Source organism: Nanorana parkeri, unplaced genomic scaffold (genome assembly GCF_000935625.1).
Source record: "Nanorana parkeri isolate BGI_ZX_2015 unplaced genomic scaffold, ASM93562v1 scaffold565, whole genome shotgun sequence".
Lineage (NCBI taxonomy): Eukaryota > Metazoa > Chordata > Amphibia > Anura > Dicroglossidae > Nanorana > Nanorana parkeri.
In genome coordinates, this window is record NW_017306833.1 from 516,151 (window position 1) to 539,181 (window position 23,031).

A 23,031-nucleotide genomic window follows, 5' to 3' on the forward strand; every position below is an offset into this window, starting at 1 on the left:
CCCCCCCCTCCCAGTCACAGAAAATGCATGACCCTATTAACATGCTGTTAATGCAGGCAGGAGAATGCTTAGTGATTGATTTGCCTACACTCAAAAATGTATTTTCCTCTCAAGCACTTTGGGTTACAGTTTAGAGGAGTCCTTCCTTTTAAAGGTGGGTGGCTCTGGAGGTTAATGCAGCCATTGCCTGTCTGAACAAGTCCTTTGGGGAGTGACTGGAGTTCCATCTTGTTAGATCCAGAGGTGTTGCTCCACCTGGAGTTGCTTCTGGGGGCCCTATGCTTTTGCATGGATGGCCTTACTGACAATCAGTTGTTGGTTTTTTTTTATATAATTTTCACAATTTTTTTTTTTTTTATAGAACAAGAAATAAAACGGTAGTAAATAAAAAAAAAAGTCTGAACAGTGAAGTACATCAACAATATAAGAGGTGAAAAGAAGTGTACAGATAAAAGTGCTGTAGTAATTTTGTTCCTGAATAGACCGCCTCACATTCGGCGAAATCCCAGACCAAGAACCCTGACTTCCACTCTAAGGTGTAGGGCCGTATAAGATACTACAAGCTAGCGCCGTAGATTTGGGGCTATGTAAGTGACCTGGTGCATTGATAGCCCAAAGTTTAGCATTCATTCACAGTAACTCATCAAAGCACATGGGTGGAGGCGGGAGTCCAATAAGAAGCGTAATAGTCGTGGGCCTATGGGCTCACCCAGGAGCAGCACATAAAAGTGAAGGGAAGAGCATAAACAATAGAAACTATAGTGGAAGCCTGGATGAGTAGTAGTAGAGGGAGGAAGGGGAGAGGGGGGGAAAAAAAGGAGTGTGGTGTGAGGGGGACTGAAGATAAAGGGCTAAAATGAATATAAAGGTGTCAAGGGGCAATCACGGCACAGCTTCACACAGACCCCTTTATTCCAGAGTAAGGAGGAATTTGTTCCGGTAAAACCTAAGTCCTGTGAAACTGGTCCTCCCACCTGCCCTCAAATCTTCTATGGTTTTAATTTCCTCTACCTTCCTCAACTACAGCCACACAGGAGGAGGTGATGTCTGCTTCCAGTATAGTGTGATGCAGGCTTTAGCTGCATTTAGGCGGTGTAAAGGCAAATTATTTTTTATAAAGTTTTATAGAGAGGGGGGCCAGATGGAGGAGATATTTCACAGGATCTATTCCCAATTGGATCTCTGTAAGATCATTGATAACATTACACACTGTGCCCCAGTATCCCTGCAACCTCGGACAGCTCCAAAATACATGAAGCAAGGATCCCTCGTGTTTCAGATACCTCCAACAGAGAGGCGAGCACTGCAGGACAGAATCTATACAATATTCTAATCTTAAAACAAAACAAGTTTCTTAAATTGCTCTCGTAACAGACGCTTGATGGATAAGCTGAACCATTCTACTAATGCGTTGGTCAGTAAAGGTTAATTCCAGTTCCCAGGCAGCTACTATTACAACTACCTGACTTGCACAAACTTTTAGATATAGACGGTAGAATATTGATAGTCCGTGGTGGATCGACTAGCAGAGGGAGCTGTGGGCAGGGCTCTGACTATAGGAAACTGAAGCGCAGAGCCCCGTCGATTGTGCTGCTCCTGTGTATGGGTGAGGCGCTGTTTTTCCGCCCTCCCCCACCAGCGCCCTAAAGCAGCCGCTTGTGTTGCCTGTGTGGTAGCGCCGCCTCTGCCTGTATGGGCTTTTAAAGCGTTGTCTACGGACTTTTTGGGGCTCAATCTTGTTGTTGTTTAACAAACGCACAATTTTTTACCTGGGCATGTTGGGTATCTACTCGTTGTAACCTCATCTTTTATATTTTATTAAAACAATAAGTATTTTTGGGGTTTGTGGGCACTAAATTTAACAAGTGCTTTTTTCACGTTTTTGGGTTTGATAATTTGCGCTAATATTTAGAAAATATGTTTTGGGGGTTTGAACTAATTTTCAGGCGTATAATATGGAATATAACATGGGTGCAAAAAACGAAAAAAATTAAATTAAAAAAATGCTTTGGTCATGAAGGGGTTAAACACCATGTTTAACTAGGTTTTGCTAGAAACCCACTGAAACCTGACTTCAAAGTCTTGGTTGTGATCTTTGAGGACCTCCTGAGAATGAATAAACTTCACATTAAAATCAACTAGAGTGGTGATTTAAGGGCTTGCTTTAAAGCTTTTTTTTTTTTTTACTGCTTGTTAAGAATATGTAAATGGGTTTATGTCCATAGGCATGGTGCCGGGCCGTGAGCACAGGGCCCGCTAGAGGATGTCAAGCCCTCAGGCCACCCTCATGAAGTCTGTTTCTGATTGTTTGGCCAGAAACATTTACACCAGTGGCCTGCTGGAGGTAATTTTGTAGGGCTCTGGCAGTGCTCATCCTGTTCCTCCTTGGACAAAGTAACAGATACCGGTCCTGTTGATGGGTTAAGGACCTTCTACGACCCTGTCCAGCTCTCCTAGAGTGACTGCCTGTGTCCTGGAATCTCCTCCATGCTCTTGACACTGTGTTGGGAGACACCGCAAACCTGGCAAAGACACATATTGATGTGCCATCCTGGAGGAGTTGGCATGCCTGTGCAACTTCTATAGGGTCCAGGTATCGCCTCATGCTACCAGTAGTGACACTGACTCTAGCCAAATGCAAAACTAGTGAAAAACCTTTAGGAAAGATGAGTAGTGAAAAAATGTCAGTGGCCCTCCACCTGTAAAACCATTCCTGTTTTGGAGGTCGTCTCATTGTTGCCCATCTAGTGCACCTGTTGTTAATTTCATTAACACCAAAGCAGTTGAAATTGATTAATGACCCCCTCTGCTACTTAACTGACCTGATCAATATCCCAGGAGTTTAATTTAGTTGATGCTATACTCTGAATACTATGATTAAAAGTGTTCCTTTCATTTTTTTGAGCTATGTATGTATGTGTGTGTATGTATGTATGTATGTATGTGTGTATGTATGTGTGTATGTATGTGTGTATGTATGTGTGTATGTATGTGTGTATGTATGTGTGTATGTATGTGTGTATGTAAAGGTTCCAGGGGAGCAAAGCCTGGCGTCACAAAAGAAAAAAGAATCAAATATGCAAAAGAAGTTCTTCAGAAAGAAATGCTTCCTCACGTTGGTGTCAGTGACTTTTGCGAGACTAAAAAAGCCTACTTTTTGGGGTAGGGTTTGATTGCCTTTGTTTTCAGCGAGCAGTGCAGTAGCGGTCATTCTAGATAGCCTGGAATTCAAACTGGCCAGTATACATGAGATCATAGTTGCTATTCGATGTGTGTTTTAGATCATTGTCATGTTGGAAAAGTGCACGACAGCCAAGGGCACGGAGCGATGGTAGCATCTTCTCTTTCAATATAGAGCAGTACATCTGAGTTCATGATACCATCAATGAAATGCAGCTCCTGGACACCAGCGGCACTCATGCAGCCCCACAGAAGGACATTGCCACCACCATGTTTCACTGTAGGCACTATATCTCTATCATCCAGATATTGCTGTAGTTCTCTACCTTTTTTGTTTGTAATCTGATGATCCTGGAATTCTCATGATGCTGTAATGACCCTCCTTGCCGCTTTTCATGCAAAGAAATTCTAAAGCTATCAAAAAAAGTAGTTTCTCGCTGCCACATATCAGATTTAGGGCCTGTTCACACGACGTCCGTTTTCTGTGCTGACCTGATCCGTACGTTCCTGCACTAAAAATGCATTCCAATGTATCCCTATGTGTTTTATGGGCTACAGTTCTCACGTGCGCAGTCCGTTCAGGTTACGACTGCATGTCACATTTTTGTACGGTCAAAAACGCACTGCACCTAACAAACTGCCAACCCCACTCAGTTTTTTTTTTTTTTTTTTTAAACTGAACGCATCGAAAACACGGCAAAAACGCACTGCATCAGTAGCACCGCGTCTGCAGATCTGCACCTGATCCGGACCTGATATCATGTGAACAGGCCCTGAGTTCTGAAAGTTTGAATGTGATGAGTAAAGATCCTTCCGTATTCAGTTAAAGAAAAAATTCTGTCTTGCTGTGGGAGAGGTTTCCCTCACCTTGTGTCTGAAACCGCTGTTGCAACCAGGTTTGCTGGACATATGCAAATTTTTTTGGGCTGGTAATGATTAAAATTTTCCTGTTCGATTAATCGAAATTTTTTTAATCGATTAATTGCGATTAATTATAACGCACGTACAGATCAAACTACATTGGCCTATACACATACAGCACAGCAATAAAGTAATAACATTTAACTAGGATCACAATAATCCAGCACGTTATTAAGTCAGACATCGACGTCACCGGACTCCTCCCCCCTTCCCTTTGTTAGCCGACAGAGCCACTTGTGGAAGGGCAGAGGAGTCCGGTGACGTTGCGGACATCGACGGAAGACCCAGAAGCTGGCGGAGAGGTGAGTACGGATCAAAAGAACTTTGATCGATCAAAATTAAACGATTAATCGTTAATTTCCGCAGCCCTAAAAATGTTTTAATTTTTTTTAATCAAAGGTCCAGTGTTTTTCGCACCTGAAATATGAGGTTGTATTGCACCGTGATCTGTAAGTAAATATTTGTTCGTTGTTTCAGGTACATGGTTCATCGACTACTTCTTTCTGCTTTGGGAAGGAGAGAGCTTGATGACCGAGATCACTACGGAAACAAAAGACTGGATCTTGCTGGACCTCTGCTTGCATTTCTCTTCAGAGGGTAATATAGGCCATCTTATACACGCTCATTGAGCAGTAACTTTAATTTTTTTTTTTTTTACTTAAAGTAGGTTGATTTTTCTTATTTTGTTTTCATAGAATGTTTAAAAACTTGCTAAAAGAAGTAAGGATCTATGCGCAGAAATTCATTGATCGAGGAAAAGACTTTAATTTGGAACTGGCAATTAAGACTCGAATAATTTCAGATGGCTTAAAGTACTCTTTGGCTACTGGAAATTGGGGAGACCAAAAGAAAGCACATCAAGCTAGAGCTGGTGTATCACAGGTGAGATTTTTCAGTGCTTTGTAAAACAAATTTAGTGGCAAGTCCCAACTCAATGCAAACAGGCTTTTAAAGTATTTAATTCTAATAAGCAATTGTCATGATCCAGGCTTAACTATGTCCTCGACCTCTCTGTAGACTACAGTGGTGTTAGTTTCATTGTAGGCAAGCAAATACACTTAAATTCTGTTGTGTGAAAGGCCTTATCTGCCTTGGACCTGGTTGGTTTTCTCCACTAGTGCCAAAGCAATGCAAACATATCAGGGCTGTGATTGGATAGTGAGAAAATAGCCGTTCAGTGGAGGCGCCATCTCTGTGATCTGTTCTCCAATCCGCAAGTACTATTTGATGCTGTCTAACACTGCTGTCCCCCTCTCTCTCTCCTATTCTGAATGCGGATATGCAAGAGATTAGGGAGGCTAAAAAAGAACAGGTTGAGGTGCTATTTAACCCTGCCATGACTGAGCTAGTTTTCAGGTTCTGTTCATAAATGACTGACACACTTTTTACATCTTTGCTGTGTGATTCTTCCACAGCAGTAATATACTTTGTACTTAATGTATCCAGACATTATTATTATATATAGTTTTTTAGAGGACAGATAGGGCTATATAATTATATCACATATGTGTACCTAACCCCTCACTTAGTTTGAATAAAATAAAATGAGGGAAAAAAACTAGAAGAAAACACTTTTTTTCCCCAAGTTTTGATTATTATTTTTATTAGAATTTTTTTATATTATAGTATAAAAATATATTTATACATAATTTTTATTTTCCTAATTTTGTTTTTTTTTTCTTGTCAGTTTATATCAAGCAGTCACTATTTATTTTTCGCTATTAGGCTGATCCAAACTTAGGAACAGCTAATAATAACCTTAGAGACTGATCCTGACTTTAGTCAGAATTTTTTTCACGAAAAAAATAAATAAAATAAGACAGTCTTATTTTCGGGGAAACACGGTACCTCTCTGCTATTTTCAGCTGTCAAATACGGGATCGCAAATTGCGGTCCTGTATTTGCATGTAACGGCTTCATTCTTTCATTAATGAAAGGAAGAAGCTTTTACAAAAAGCTTAATAATTTCATTAATGAATGCCTCAATACTGAGGCATTCATTAATGACTGGTAACTGCTGAGAATCAGCTGTTACCAGCATTACAAAGCCTGATATAACACGTCACATGCAGTGTACGTGGCCAGTCATATAGGCACAAAGTGCCGGGACGTACACTGTACGTCTCCCGTCACGAAGGTTAATCCTTGGAATCCTTTTTCTGGTATGCGCTGGTACACAATGGCAATCAAAGGGTTAAAACATGCTCATGACTGCAATAGCTGTAAACATTCCTAGCCATAATGTTTTTAGAGAAAGTGAGTGTGAAAGATTATCTTGGAGAGTGTGATGTATGTGTCGAATTATGTCTGAGTGTGCATGTTAGCCTGACCGTAGTAATAGAAAGAAAATGGGCTCCTTAACCCCTTAAGGACAAAGGCCTTTTTTTCATTTTTATTTACATGTTATAATCCACATTTTAGGCCTGACATTTTTTTTTTTTTTTTAAACCATTCATTTTCCTTATACATGCAATCTAAATATCTTTTTTTTTTTTCTTCTTCTTCTTAAGGTGTTGAACAGATTGACATTTGCCTCTACTCTTTCACACTTGCGGAGATTAAATTCCCCTATAGGCAGAGATGGTAAACTTGCCAAACCAAGACAGTTACATAACACCTTATGGGGAATGGTGTGCCCTGCTGAAACTCCTGAGGTAATACACATTACTAATTATAATCTTTGGTCCTTTTTTTTTTTTTTTTCTAAATTGTTTTCACGTTCAAATATCGCAGAAAGCATTTTTAATTGTCATTTTGAACGACTCTTGTCATGAAACAAATCTATAGGCTGTCAGTATCCTGCTTTTCATTAAAATGTCATTGAGGCCCCTTGCATTTACACCTATTTACAGATTTTACACTCTGCAAAATGGATCAAAAGGTAGATTGAATCTTTGAGTATGTGGAAATGATTCTTCTTTCAGGAAAACCATGTTGCATTTGGGCTGTGCTTAAAAAAATCTTGAGTAATGGGGATTTCCCTATAACAAGTCAGTCTTTTTTGTCAGGGTCTCTTCACATGAGTTTTAAACTTTGAGGGAACTTTTTGAACTTTTGTGTGTTTTGAGGGGAAAAAGGCCCCCTAGCCAGGTAAAAAAAAAAGGGCAGCTCTGCTGACTGCATTACTCACCTTCTAGGATTGCCCTTCACAGTAAACAGTAATACCAGGACATGCACAAGCGTTAAAACCTAATTTAACATGGGCAGAAAAGCTGCAACTAGTAGGAAAGTTTTTGATAGCACAAAATGGGGGTTTCCTTGGAATAGCCTCAAAATATTATAAATGGTAAGTAATAAATTAGGCACATCAAACAGCTTGAGATTTTAAATATGTATATCCAAATCATGTAACATAAATAGTATACAAAAATCTGATATATATTAGGAAGTTCAAAAAGTACAAATAATAGTAAATGCTCTCTCTCCCTCTCCCTCTCCCTCTCCCTTCTGCTATAAGCTCATGGTCGCTTTAGCTGGGGAGGAGGGAGTGCTGCCTGCTGTCAGGGTGGCCAAGCGGGGAGGCGGGGCTGATCACTCCAGTGTTTGTAAACAACTGGGAACACGGGTACTATGTGTTCCTGTTCATCCATAGGTTTCTCAATTGGGAGAAGCACTCACTAGGTATTCAGAAACTAGTTGATTGTAAATATTTTACTAGCACCAGTTTCTGAATGAATGGGCAGGCTCTGTACCGAGTGCTTTCCATTCATTTAAAACAGAGGCTGCAGAAAGAGTCCTCCATTTCCTTTTCTATTTCAAAAAGGAAATGTCAGGTCTATTTTTCCCCGAAGCCTCCCCAAGAGTTAAACCCCCCCCACACAGATAACAACACACACGTATAACAGTGTGCACTATATTGTGGTGTACACCATGTACATGCGCTGCGGTACGTTGTTAGAACACATCGTAGTGCTTGATTTTTTTTCTTCTTTTTAAAATAACATTAATTTAACTTTGGCAGTGAGGTTGTGACGCATGCTGTTTGTTGATACGCTGTGTTGCGCTTAAATGTTCGCATGTATCATTTTATTACAATGCACACACACCAACACAGTGCACAAAGATTTTTAACATAAGTTGCTTATTTACAATTTCGCGTAAAAAAATTATTTTGTTTTGCAAAAAGACGTAATTTGAAATGTACAGATGTTTTGTTATTAACTCAATACAGCTTTTATCTTAGATTTAGTTGGAAAAGCATTTTTTGTGTGACCGGATACTGATTTTAATGTGCTTTTTATCAATGTAATTGTGTATTTTTATCAGTTTAATATTGATTTGATAAACATCTGCGCAATTATCGCAGGACCTACAAAATTAGTAGCACCATCTTTTTATTCTACTGAGCCTGTCCTTTTTGAAAATATATGGTTTGGGGTTCTTTTTACAAACGCTAGCAACGCAGCAATAGAAAATCAAAACAATGGGGAAAATTGCAAAAATGGTGTGGCCAGCTGAGGTTAAAAGCGTTCTAGAGGACTTGGCGGCGAAAGAGTTGACAGATTGGTGTGCAACACCATACTCTGATTCTGTAGAGAGAAATTCTTCAACGAGAAGTCACCCTCTTCGCTGGACAAACAAATGCAGCTGAACTGGACAGTCAAAGCCTCCTTGGCTTGATTGCTCAGTTCCCCTGCTCTAATGAACAGGAGGTTGCATGCGATCAAACTCTCTTTTACATTGCACAACTCTACTACCGGAAGACTCAAACAATGCCACAGCAGTAGCATATGTCAATCATCAAGGAGGTGTGAGGAGCCTAGCAAGAGAGCAGGACAGTGTCTGACAGGGCTCTACATCCTGAAGTTTTTCTTTAGATTTGTCAGACATGGGGAACTCCAAACGTGGATCTTCTAGCCTCCCAATTCAATCGGGAAGTGAGGAACTTTGTGCCTGAATGCGACATGCCTTGGTGGCGCTGTGTACAGCTACAATCTCGTTTACTCCTTTCCTCCTCAAACTTCTTCCACAACTTCTTCCACAACTTCTTCCACAACTTCTTCCACAACTTCTTCCACAACTTCTTCCACCACTTCTTCCACAACCTCCTATGTCGAGTGGAACTCGAAGGGGTAGATCCCGATTGGCCTCGACACCCTTGGTAAACAGATGTGGTGAGGCTAGTTACTTCCACAACTTCTTCCACAACTTCTTCCACAACCTCCTATGTCGAGTGGAACTCGAAGGGGTAGATCCCGATTGGCCTCGACACCCTTGGTAAACAGATGTGGTGAGGCTAGTTGTAAGACGTCCTTTGGTGACTACCTCTTCAACTGGACTTTTGTACCAAGGTCCAGTCTTGCATCCTGCTTTACAGTCTCTGGCTTTAACGGTAAGGCTATTGAAAGCCAGGTGCTGAGAGATAGGGGATTGTCTGAATTTGTGATCCCTGCGATGCTTAAAGCAATTAAGTTTACCGCTCTGAAATTATATCCTCGACCTGGAAAGCCTGCATTTCTTTTGGTTGCTCAGAATTTAGCCTTTCGTTAGCTGTAACGGTCAGGTTTCGGCATTGGCAATCTTTTTCTAGCATCTAATAGCCTTGAATTTCTTGGTTTTGTACCTTTTTTTAATTCAAGGCGTTTTGCATGTTTCTCCTCCCAGCCAAGTCTCTTGTGCCTAGGTGGAACTGAAATTTTTTTTTTTTTCGGTTTTACAGAATTCTCTTTTTGAGAGTATTTGTGATATCCCTTTATTAAATTTGTCACAGAAGGTGATATCACTGCCTTATATTGTAAACCTTCTTTTTTGATTTACATTTACATAAAGATAAGGTCCTAGATTTTCCTTTCTAAGGCAGTATGTGATTTTCATTTCAATGAGGATATTCTACTTGTGTGGTTGGCACCTCCCATAGGCTTTACAACATCAAGCGCCTGTTTCTCAAGTCTGTAAGTTGGCTAGTCGGCACACCCTTTTATTCGTTCCTGTAGAGTTGATGTTGCATCTGCGGATGTTTCCTTTAGTCGTAAAGTTTTACAGATGGCTGCTTAGTTTGTTAAAAGGGTTTTTTTGTTGATCAATTTTTTTTTTTTTGAGACGTCCCATCGATACTGAGATCAAGATTTTTGCTGGGTCCTTCAATGAACGAAAGAGAAAATAGGATTTTTTGTTTCTCTGCATTCATTGAAGGAAACAGCACCCTTCTTCTTTGGGTCTTTTTGTGCCTTAGTTCTATTGCTCTGTGACTAAATGAGCTGCCTTGGATGGGGGTGTGGCCACCAGCAGAAGCTGCCCCAGAGCCGAGCTGCTTTTTTGTCTAGCGTCCTATTCCTGAGTGGCAGTATAACCCATTGGTACAGAGATCAAGATCTCCGCTGTGTCGGCTTCAAAATCTGTGCCCCACAGCAGCAGCTATGGACCATACCCGGACCCCACAGGACTGAGCATGTGGGGCTGGCTTGCAATGCCGCTTCAAGGCACTGGATCCTGCATTAGTGCAGCACATTGAATTTGCTGCAGGGTACTGTACAGGCCAGGGCAGTGACCTATCCACACTGGTGTGACCACTTTCCTGAAAATCCCCTCCTGGAAGAGGGGATATGCTTCTCTGAAGGGAGCAAAGCTGAGGATCGGTGGACGTTCCCCCCACCTTTTGTTGGGTGTCAGACGCTACTGGTCGAGTCTATGCCCCTATCCCCCCTCCTGGATACCCCTGGTGTCCACGGGTGCTGATCCTAAAAAATTGAAATACACACAAAAATTCTGTGCAACACCTTGGGTTTTATCTTTTCCCACCCCCCACTGCTAGCCAAGTTTCCCAAAATGTGTCTCTTCATACTTGTGTGCCCAAGCAATCCCAGCAGCTTGTATGCACTGCTCTGGACAGCTATGAGACAGGCCTGGAGGTCCTGTCACTGGAGCAGGCTCAGTATGCTAACAGTGGCCATATTGGTACATGGGGCTGCCCTAATAATGCATGTACAGCAAACGTCTTGGTACTGTCAGAATGTTTATACTGCTCTGATATACAGTTTTTTCTGTTTATGGAAACAAATAAGGATCTGTAATTAAGGAGATTCCCAACTTATTTCTATAAATCAAAATTTACACGAGTTCTTCTATTTGCGCTGACTTGACGACAACAGGAATATAAAGGTATACAAAATATATATATTTATTAATTACAAATTAATTAAAAATCAGTGCAGAATAACAATACAAATATAATTGGTAATAAACAAAGAATATGGATCAGATCAATCAATTTGATAACCCAGGTAATGCATAAAATGTAACCAAATGAAAATTACTTTTTAAATGCAATGGGTTGCTTATCAGTAGCTCACAGAATAAGAAAACAAAAGGTTCAGAATTGACATGTGACTTCTCCCAGCAACAGATATTCACAAACTCATACTTTTAACAGCACATGGGCAAGATTTGTCCCATCATGCACAGGATTGGCAATAAGCCAAGACTATATTCAAAGTAAAGAAACATTTCCACCAATCAAATTAAATATATATCGGACTAGACCATGGAATAGAAACTGAAATCAGTCTCCTGGAGATTATACAAATGTATATATCTCCCAAGATAAGATTGAAAGACATAATTTGTACTGCAGTTAAAAATTATCTCAAATCAATCTAGATCCTACAAGAACTAAATTGTGTGTGTGTGTGTGTGTGTGTGTGTGTGTGTGTATATGTATGTGATCCTCTGACCTAAGCTTTTGGAGAAAGCCATGAAATATAAAAAAAATTACAATAACTGATAACACCCGTCAGACTTGTTGTCTACTTAGAGATATACAGCTTTAAGAAAATCTACCAAGGCACTGAAATATCCTTCTCCAAATACTTTGAAAGTGTGGTAATTAGTTTCAAGACCCAGTGGTTTTTCATACATTATAAGACAGGAAAATATGCATTGGCATGTACCACCTAATTCTTTGCAATTAAAATATAAAAACCCCATATTAATACACACGAATATATTTCAATGGGTACACTCAAATAATATATAATTAATATAGTGTGGATATCATTAGTAAATGTAGAAAATTTTACTAGCAATTAGTCAATAACATAAGCGTATAGATGCTGCATATAATAATATAATAACATTATTGCTAATATCACTACAATGAATAATTAAGGTTTCATAAACAACTTTTAAATAAGCCACATCTTCTATTCATTGAACGAAGAAAAAAAAATCTTAAACGTTCTGATCTCTTGTCCATTGTACTCAATGAAAGTCATCAATCTTGACCTACATAGGCTGGCACCCTCCTTAACTGATGTGCGTCTGAGACCCCCACAATTTACGTCCGGAGAATGTTTATATTAACATTCCTAACTCTGCTGTGAGTCTTCGGGGGTGATTTACTAACCTACTAACCTAAACACGCACGCACCAGGTGCGTGTGATTTTCACACAGCAAAACGTATTTATCAACCAAAAAGTCTCTAAAAGCATATTTCCACTAATGCCATATATGGAAAAATCATGCACATGATGCATATATAATGCTGCTTCACAGTTTAGACAAAAATGGTTAGCTCATGCATTTACATTCCTTCATTCATCAACGCAAGCAACACAACATAGAGCTAATTTACACAACATCACCCTGCAATTCATGCTTGGCTTTGCACAACACACCTGCTGGGTGTGTACACACTACAAAGGTGTTTAGATTCCACCCATAGATCATGCTGGGAGGGAACACACTACAGAGGTGTATACATGTTCGTGGTGTGTTTATAAGGTTAGTAAATCAACCCCTTCGTCTCAAAGAATAAACTCGCATTGACCTTCTTTGCAAGCAGACAAAATGGCTACCAGTATGCCCAAATACAAATCTGTAAAATAATATGTATAGGTCTATGAAATTGATTCCTTTCTGCCCAATAGTTCTGACAGTACTCCCCATACAGCAACAGGGGAATCAGCAGCAGCTGCAACCATCTTTGCCACATGGAGAAAGCACACCAATCTTGCATCTGACACCATCCGCAGACATAATATTTTCTGCGTTGCCAGGGACAATGGAGACCAACGAGAGGGACCCTCTTTGGCCTCTTGCTGCTGGTATTGAGTACCTATTGCAACCCCTCACCTTGGCAGACCTAAAACCAAAGGGACAGGGTTATATGGGATAGCGGGAAGTAATACTCCTAGTGCGGGAGGACCTAAGGTTTCCCCAGGGACTGTGCTACAGATGGTATGTGTGTTAGTCTACTGTTTAGCTTGCTGTACTCTCTTCATGCATCTATTGCTCCATCAGAGGTATCCCACTCTTCCTTACTTTAGTAAGGAACATTTTTGAGCCCTTGATAAATGCTTTTATGGCACAGATATCTGCTGTGTTTGAGGTATCAGGCTGCAGAAGGTGCAATCATAATCCCCCTTCTCCTTTTCTTGGATGCAACCATGACTTATCACCTTATTGCCAGATGAGGAGGAGGAGGGTATGGAAGTAAAGGTGTGTTACCTCCTCGCAATTCACAAGTTTCCTCTCGGAAGGATTTGTTTACTGCAACCCTGCCTCAAAAACTATGACACCATTTTAATACTAGTTGATGAGGTGAGAGAATGTCTAGCCATTGCTTCACCTGTGTAGGATTGTCCCAAGGTCACATGGAATCTCTTTGTGGGAGCATGCCTTTTTGGACAAGGAAGGGGCACCATTATTAGACTGGTTACTGAGGGCAAGAGTACTTTTACCCAGCAAACAGAAACTTAAGGTTTCCTCTGGTAAGTCTTCTTGGCTTCGTTCCAGGAAAGGCTCTTTTTCTCTCTCCCAGCCTTCCACCTCAAAAGTTAAACTGGGCTCCCCATTTAAATAGAAGCCCTGGACCCTGAAGCTTTTCAAGTCTTCCATCAAGTCCCCCTTACAATGAGGGGATTCCCCCACTTTCTCAAGTTTGGGGATGTCTGAAGTGAAGATGTCCAGGATCAATGGGTACTCCCATAGTCTCTCACGGATACAAGCTGGAACATTTATCCTACCCTCCCATCTTCCCTCTTCCTCACAGCAGAAGGAGGCTCTGCAGAGGGCCTTGCAGCAATTATTGATGTCAGAAGTCTTTGCTCCTGTCCCTTAGGAGAGATTCCAAGGTTTTCCGTGAAACTAAATGGACTTAGTCTCCCAACAAGCTTCTGCGTGTCCATAAGTTGTCTATGGAATTTGCAAGATGAGTCATCACCTCCCTTCAGCAAGGTGATGTTCTTGCTTCAGTGGACATTAAGGATGTGCCTGATGTATGTTCCAACATTTTTCTCCACATTCCTCTTGGGTTTTTCCTTCAATTTGTCCCACCTCCCTTTTCACGGCCCCTCAGGTGTTTGCAAAAATTCTAGCCTCTGTTCTTGCAATGTTGCCTTCTCTGGGTGTGGATATGTAGTGGGTTATTTGGACAAACTTCTGAACAAGTCTTGAGGTTGCACATGCACAGGACAAGTCAAATACAGCATTGTCTGTTTATCCCGACTCACTGCCTTAAATGTCTTCTCGTATATAGTGACTAGTCACGGGTGATTATCCACCCAGAGAAAATTGTCTGGTTTTTACCTTTTGGACCCTTTTAAGCCAAGGACCAGCCCAACCCAAGGAGATTTTGCATGAGGGTCTTGGGTCGGATCGTAACCTCCGTTGAGGCAGTACCATATGCTCAGTCCCAGTCCAGACCACTCCAACTGAGCATTTTAGCTGTGCTGGACAAACCAATTCACTTCCTGTATCATTCCATACGCGTGTTAGCCATGGCGAGAACCTCACATGCTTTGTTGATTTCTGGCCTGACACTGGAGACTGTAAGAATGTTGACTGCACAGGTGACTTTCTCAGTGAGGAAAGATAGAACATCCGTGTTCTGAAGAGGAGAGGAATTACTCTGTGTAGCACTGGATCCAATCAAGGGTCCAATCCAACAACGCCATGGTTGTGGTGTATATAAACTATTAAGGAGGTGTAACCTGTGCTCTGCTTTGGGGTGCCTCGATTTAATGACGGACAACTAAATATTAACCACTTGCTGCCAGAGCAATTTCTTTTGCACACACATGATATAATGTGAATTTTTGGCTAGAAAACAGCTTCAGACCCCCAAACAATTATATAACTTCTGCAAGCGAAGCCCCTAATCTCTCCTACGATCCATCAGGGGAGACCTGCTGTGCCGGTGCTGGACTGACACTGGGGACAGTGGAGGGGGGGGGGCGGGATGGTGACATGGCCCTGCACTGTACAAGTGATCCGGTGCCTGTACAGATGCCGGATCACTTGTATTTAAACCGCAATCGCCAGCTGTTTAAAACGATACCAAGAACACGGATGCAGCAGCTGCCGTGTTCTTGGTATAACCATTTCCAGCGGAGGACGTATTACGTGAACCCGCTGGAAGTGGTTAAGGTTTGGGTTTATTGACAAATAGGGATATACATAACGTCTAATTACAATTAAGGGAAATGGGGAAGTAGGGATAGAATTTTAGATTAAGATCATTCAGCTAGCATCATCATTTCATGCCAGGGCCTTTTTTCTTTCTCTTTGGTAGACTGCCATCAAGTAGGTCTCAGCGATTCACATTCTTGATTGTAGAGTGCAGAAAGACTTGTCCATAAGGTCATGAAAGGTTACCACTGCGTCCCTGTATCGGGCAGTAGGTGGAGCGATGCGGTGACGGTTGCATCCGTTTGTGAAACTCTCTCTCCACGCAATGATGGTGTCCCTGATCAAGAGGTTGCAAGAGAATTCCCCTGGTAGCACAGACAATTTACAATGTAAAACGGCTTTAAGATCCCACAGGTATACCAGGGCCTGTTCGAGGACCGTGTTAGAAACGCTTAAGTTGTCAGACAGTGCATGTCTCGGTAGACATGCCGCATTATAAAGACGAATATTTGGGAAGTTAGCAACCCCCTCCGCTCTTCGGGAGCCATAGTTTTTTAATGGATTTTCTAGGGCGTTTAGCGCGCCAAATTGAGTCCTGGATTTATTAAGGCGTTAAATGTCCAAATGCTTCAGAAGCAGCGGAATAGTCTGTAATGGGTACAGTAGCCTGACAAAACTGGTCATTTTTTAATTTTACATCCATAAATACATAGTTAAAACATCAATACAAAAACAAACCCCAATAAAATAACAAAATTCTTTTTAAAAATGTTCTCATCATACCATATTACCTAATTGCATGTAGGCGCACCCGATGCATGTTTGCGTGTATTTGGGGGGGCGGGGGACTTTAAAAAAAAAAAATTTTTATGCTGCTTTTTTAATTTATTTACTTTATGGCTATCACATAGGGGGATAAGAAGCCCCCTATGTGATAGCCAATTTACATGACAGGTCCTCTTTATGGAGACATCGAGGTCTCCAAGACCCCTAATGTCACCTAGGAACCCCCAGAGAAGCTGATGAAACAGATCTGCTTCACAAGGTTCTCAAGCTGGAGAGTGACACTGAATGCAGGAAATATTGTAATATACATCACTTCCTGCATTCGGGGACCAGAGATGAGATCAAAGGGAGATCGTGTACCGAGCTCCTGTCACAGAGCAGCCGATCTCGGCGGTTCTCGGGACTGGCAAGGCAATGACAGCTGCTCCTATACAAGCAGTCGGGTGTGTCTAGAGACGCTTGAATGTAAAGCTCCCGGCCGGCCGATTTCATTACAACGGTCGGGTGGGAAGATACTCGTCGGGCTCCACCGTCATCTGGTCACAGACGAGCGGATTTTTCAAGCCCTGTCCTTTGCTCTCTGTAATGTAACTGAGATTGGCCAGATATGCCCCCTCCCATGCTCCTCAATATAAGTCTGTGTGATGATGCCGAGGGTTGTGGCTGTTACTAAGCTCTGATATCACAAGGCGCTGCAGTGCAAGGGCTGGAAGAGCATTTTTACGGCAATAAATTGGTGCTTTAAGAACTACAGGAAAACATTTTTTTATTAACCCTTGCACAGTGTGCGCTGGTTACTATTTTTAAACCGGTGCGCGCTGTCACTTGTCCTCTCGTCACGCCAGTGCTGGACAAGTTTATTTTTCAAAAAGTATATAATAGTTAAAACCTGCGCTAATGGAAAAAGAAAAAAAGGACCAAACAGAAAAACCGACTAGCTAGAAGCTGCTAGACTCAGGCGGTAAGCCTTATGGGTTAATCGATGCAAGGTACAGCACTAAAAGCCTCTCAGTGATGCACCCAAAGATATAGGGTTATAGTGTTAAATAGAATAGTACAATTAAGTGTCGAACATAATCTTCACAAAGAACTATATGTAAATGAATCAAATCTCTGTGTAAATAGAGGTGTACAACATGTGACAACTTGTACATGCAAAAACATCCACACTGCAAACTATAAATCTCAATAATAAAAGGCACTGTCTGTTCAGACCTCTCGGAGGAAAAAAACAGGTGTAACTGAAAGTATCTAAACCAGCACAATTCCGAAACAAATATTATATTAAGTTGCTAATAAGTGAAGTGAAACGAAAATATTAAAGTGTAAAGTTTTGCAACACAAAACCTTATTCCAATGTGACGACAAAGCATTCACAATGTGACAAAGTTTTCTTTTGATCTCTCATGGCTTGTCGAAAGAATTCCAATGAAGGAAATTTACTTTCAGACCCCGTTCGCATTGAGCGATTTATCGCGCGGTAATTCCCGCGATATCGCGGCAAATTACCGCGCGATATCGCGCTCCAATGCACTCCAATGGGGCAAAGGGTCCTGCTGTCGCGGGTCGTGTGTCGCTACAGCAGGACCCTTTTTGGAGCGGTTTTAGCCGCGATTCAAGCTTGCTCAATGCAAGCTTGAATGCGACATCGCACGGCAAATCTCGCGATGTCGCGCAAAATGCAAATCGCGTGACAAACGCGCGATTTGCATATCGCGCAGTGGGAACGGGGCCTAACTTAAAGTTTCAAAATGAGAACAAAACAACAAAAACTGCCAAAGTTTATTTTCTTCGGATCTATTTTCTTCAAGAAAAGAATTAATATAAATAAAAACAAAACGGCAAAAAAAAGTCTCTGGTCTATTCTTGAAGAAAAAAACAGTGAAGTCAATGTGTTTCCCCCAAAAAACAATAAGTCTGTGATGTGTTCAACAAAAACCAAAAGGAATCCCCTCTAGGGTATGCACTCACCACAGGTAAGATGTTATTAAGGCAGTTTAGTTCGCCGGAATGAAAACTGGAGCTGAGCTCTACGTCCTCTCGTCCTTAAAGCTCGCTAGGATCCTATGATTATCTCCCAATCGAGGCCATGAAGGAAGAGCGCAATACGCTCATGGTGTAGTAAATAAGGAATTTATTGTATATTAAAAAACACAATAGCGCTTAGATAAAAATTGTAAAACAGCCGGCTGGTCGGTCAAGCGTGACTCTCCAGACAAAGTGTGACGTGAATGAAGGCCTGCCCCGACGCGTTTCGTCAGACGTTATCAAGGGATGGCAGGTCTACACGAGTCACACTCCAGTCTGCCATATGTACTCTAGAGTACGATCATTAATTGGAAACATATGCAAAGGCAAGATTAATACAATCAAAAACACGATACCTTCGGCAATTATTGACCACAAATATATAGAACATAAATATTATATCAACAGGTAATAGCACCACCCAAATACTATATAATCTATAAAAATATATTTAATGTACATAATCTATTACAAGAATATGTATAAAGGATCTTTAATTTAACAATGTGTGCTCTTATTAATCACGAACCCTTTAAGATATAAAAACTTCACAGCATACAATTCTGGTCATTATAAATAGGTGAATAAAAAAGTTAATAATTATAAATAATAGTAAAGAATAATAAAGAAACAACTCTAATCTTTAGAGAAAACTTATAAGAGAGAACTTCAAAATGTCTCAGTATAACTAGTGAAATGAATATTATTTAATTACTCCATACTTTTTCCATAGCACCACCCAAATCCTATGTGTTAATTACATATAATAAACTAATAAACAATTTAATTGGAGAAGAGGCCCCCAGAGCCCATAAAAAACAATAAAACAAAAAGCATAAAATACAGCCAGTAGGGACCACATGGGCAGGGGGGGCTCTTTGATTGGTATGCGTAGCCAACAGCCTGAAATTTAGGTTCTGTTTATTTAAATTTTTTTTCATGCGTTAATTCTTGCATTTCTTAAAATATCATCTATATTTCACAAAAACCTGCATGAAAATGCATAGATTTTTAAGGCAGTGTACTAAAAGGTGTACTTTTAATCAGTCACCTCCTAGAACATTCCTTTCTCCTTTTGTAACCAGTTTTAATGGGATATGCCTCACATAGCCATTGTATAAAGAAATGTTATCAAGGCTTTTATGCAGATAGGGATGCTATCTGATTTGTCTGCAGGACTAAGGGACAGTGTATTCTCTATCTATTGGATGTCTAATTTCAATTTTGCCAATTTATAGGGTCATGCTGTGGGCCTTGTAAAGAATCTTGCTTTAATGGCTTATATATCTGTGGGATCTCAGCCTTCACCAATATTGGAGTTCTTGGAAGAGTGGAGCATGGAAAACCTTGAAGAAATATCCCCTGCTGCCATTGCAGAGTGAGTATGAATGCTTTCATGATAAAAGAAACAGTCACTTTTGCTAATAGTCTATTCTTTTGGGTTCTTTTAGACACGTGGCAAATATGTAGTCCAGTTCACAGGCCTGTACAAACCTCTTAGTGTATTTGAACACCATAAATGAAAAATGGGAGCTTTTTATAATTATTGTAAAGTCTAGTATGAAAAAGATAGCTATTTACAAATGCATGGTGAATTTATTGCAGACAACGAGTCTCTCTCTACTTACTTTTGGAGCGATGTGGCAAGCAGTACCAGAGTAACAACAATGTCTTGTGGTTTGGATACAGACCAGAAGCAGCAACTTGTACCATCCTGCAGGTGGATGGAGCAGCCTGGCAGATGTGACTGACATGGCTTGAGAAAGAAGAATTGTCTTGCCGTGTAGGATTCCATTACTGTTTCTCCCACACTGTTTGCCCCCTCTGTCAGTACGCCACACCACCAATCCTCCCAGGACTCTGTTCCGCCTCAACAAAACCACTGCTTGGATTGGCCATGGCTCTGTTCTGAGAGTCGGTGACAGTTTTGGCAAATCCTTGTGGCAGGTTTGTTGTGGTGCCAAATTCTTTCCATTTTTTAATAATGGATTTAATAGATCTCCGTGGTATGGTTAAAAGTTTTGCATATTTTTTCATAACCCAACCCTGATCTGTACTTCCATTTAACTTTGGCCCCGACCTGTTAGGCACAACCTGTATTCTAAAGGGCAGCTGGATAAAGGGCATTGTTGGAACGCATCGCAGTTTTTAAAAAAATGTATTAAAATTTTAATTTAACTGTGGCAGTGCATGGCAAAGCTTTGTGACGCATTGCCATACATTGTGATACCTTGTGTTGCAATTAAATGTTCCTTCATTATTTTTTTTTGCCTTTTTGCAAAAAGGCGCAATTTAAAATGTGCAAATATTTTATTTTTTAACTCAATACAGGTTTTTTTATCTTTTAGATTTAGTCGGAATTTTTTTATGTGCACTGATACGGATTTTAGTGTGCTTTATCAATTCAATTGTGTGTTTTTTATCGTTTTATTTGAATTTGAGAAACATTTGCGCAATTATCGCAGGGCCTACAAATTTAGTATCGGCATCTTTTTATTATACCAAGCCTGTGCTTTCAGAAAAAAATATGCTTTTGTGGTTTTTTTTTATTACATACGCTAGCAACACAGCAATTGGAAAATCAAATCAATGGGAAAAATTGCAAAAATGGTGTGGCTAGCTGAGGTGCAAAATGTTCCGGAGGGCTTGGCAGTGAAAGCGCTAAAGTACATGACCAAGCAGTCATTGGTTGCCAATGCTGATCATCTGGATTTAGTGCTTAAAGGAGAATTATTGGGAGAGTGAAATACATTCTTCCTTGTAATTAGGACTGATGTATGACACGGAAGCTGTCACGTTGGCTCTATCACTCAGTTCTTGATCCTCTCCCTGCAGAAAGCGGTGACAGTCAGTCACCACTCCCCACAGGGATTACCCCCTCTCCGTTCCACCAGCGCTGACTGAAGGGCCTGACGGGAGGGGGCAGGCACAGCTAGCTCTATCTCTAGAGAGGCAGAGCCAGCTGTCAATCGGGTGGTGGGGTGGATTCCAAAAATATTGTCGGGATCCATCCCAGCCTCAGCGCGGCTCTGCGCTGTCTGCATATAGCAGGCAATAGCCCGCTATTTGAGTTTTATGTCCTCCTGTGATCCGAAAGAGAACTATGGCCAAAAAATGTTGGCCCATAGTTCTCTTTTAAATCAGTGGCCTAATACAGGTATGCAGATCTGGAAAATCTAAAGTCCTAACCTGCATTCTTCTTTGAGTCAGTGACTAAAAGCATTAACTGAAACAGTCACTCTAACAGTGAATAGCATTTGTTGGATTTGCTTTTTTTGTTACAAGTCATATACAGTACAAACATCCAAATTGCAGAAACAATATAGGGGCGTACTGTATGTTGGTATGATCTGCAGGGGTTAAATATGCAACAAAGTAATTTTAACCCCTTAATGACCAGTACGTCATTGGCAGCAGGCCTGTTTCAACAGACTCCTGGTAGGGGCTCTTAAAGCGTCTATGGACTTTTTGGGGTACTGAGTTTTGTCGCCGTTTCACAGACGCACACAATTTTTAACCTTGGCATGTTGTGCATCTATTTACTCGTTGTAACCTCATCTTTTTTTCCTGTTTGACAGAAATGGGTATTATATTGGGTTTTGGGGCACTAAATTTAACTTAAAGTGCATTTTTCACAAACTTTTGGGGCTTGATAAAGAGTTGCTCTAATATCGTGCAACATACAAATTTGCAACTGCCACCAATAATATAGAAAAAAGAAAATATATAATAGGGGGTTTGGAGTAATATTTAGACCTAAAATGTTGATTTATAATGTGTGCAAAAAATGAAGGGGAAAAAAAAAGGCCTTGGCAGCGAAAAGGTCATTAAGGGGTTAAACCTTTTCTGTTCTACTGATAGAAAATAGGTATACTTTGTAGGAAAGGCATTGTATAAATATTATAACCAATAAACTTGACTTTTTTTTTTTTTTTTTTTTTAACCAGCTGATGATGTTTGAGGTTCATATTGGCTGTGATCCTACCTCATTTCATATTGGGTATAGGCATATTTTATACCCCATAAAAAGGACCACACTATGTAGGGGATGTTTTAGCAGGCTTGCTCATATATAGTGCCTCTTTTTAGTTCTATGGGGTTTCTTCGTCTTCGTCTTTTTTTTTTTTCTTCTCACTGTCTAGGTTCTCTGCTAAGATTTGGTGTTGACCCAAGGTTTCCTTCTGTTCTGGTAAATACTGTGCCATATGCCAAAACATACCCATAATAATTTGCCATTGTTCATGGGTTGGTTTTGCAACTAAAAACTTGGACCACATTTTGAAGAATTGTTTGTGTCCTTGTGTTTGGCATATCCAATTTGTTCAAGATATTGAACCTAAGGAGACATATTTTAAGATCTACTGTGGGGGTATAAAGTTTAGGTGTTAAGTGTTGCATGTTGTTTTTCTTCATAAACTGCATTTTTCTTTTTACCATTTTGAATTGTAGTGCTACAAAAATATTTGTGAACGGATGCTGGGTTGGAATACACAAGGATCCAGAACAGCTGATGAATACACTTCGGAAATTGCGGCGTCAAATGGACATCATTGTTTCAGAGGTAAATTATGCTAGTTAAAGGGAATATATAGTGCTTACACCTTCAGCACGCACAATGGTCTTTCCCAAATGAGATCCTACCTCCAGCACTCACTCTTCAGTGAGATCCCATCCCTAAAATACAGATTTCTTTCCCCAGTGAGATCTCACCCCAGCAGTACACACTGATTTTCCTACAGTGAAAACACACAACCAGCACAAACATTGTT

At 40.6% G+C, this 23,031-nt stretch overlaps 1 protein-coding gene across 1 annotated transcript in view; it reads left to right on the forward strand.

The window, feature by feature from the left end:
* POLR2B (RNA polymerase II subunit B) overlaps positions 1 to 23,031 on the forward strand; it is a 151,203-nt gene that overhangs the window by 25,622 nt on the left and 102,550 nt on the right. Inside the window, exons 10-15 of the mRNA XM_018562201.1 lie at positions 3,029 to 3,162; positions 4,579 to 4,698; positions 4,797 to 4,983; positions 6,612 to 6,755; positions 19,501 to 19,640; positions 22,712 to 22,823. Of these exons, the coding sequence (XP_018417703.1) occupies positions 3,029 to 3,162; positions 4,579 to 4,698; positions 4,797 to 4,983; positions 6,612 to 6,755; positions 19,501 to 19,640; positions 22,712 to 22,823 (837 nt within the window). The remainder of the gene's footprint in view (positions 1 to 3,028; positions 3,163 to 4,578; positions 4,699 to 4,796; positions 4,984 to 6,611; positions 6,756 to 19,500; positions 19,641 to 22,711; positions 22,824 to 23,031) is intronic.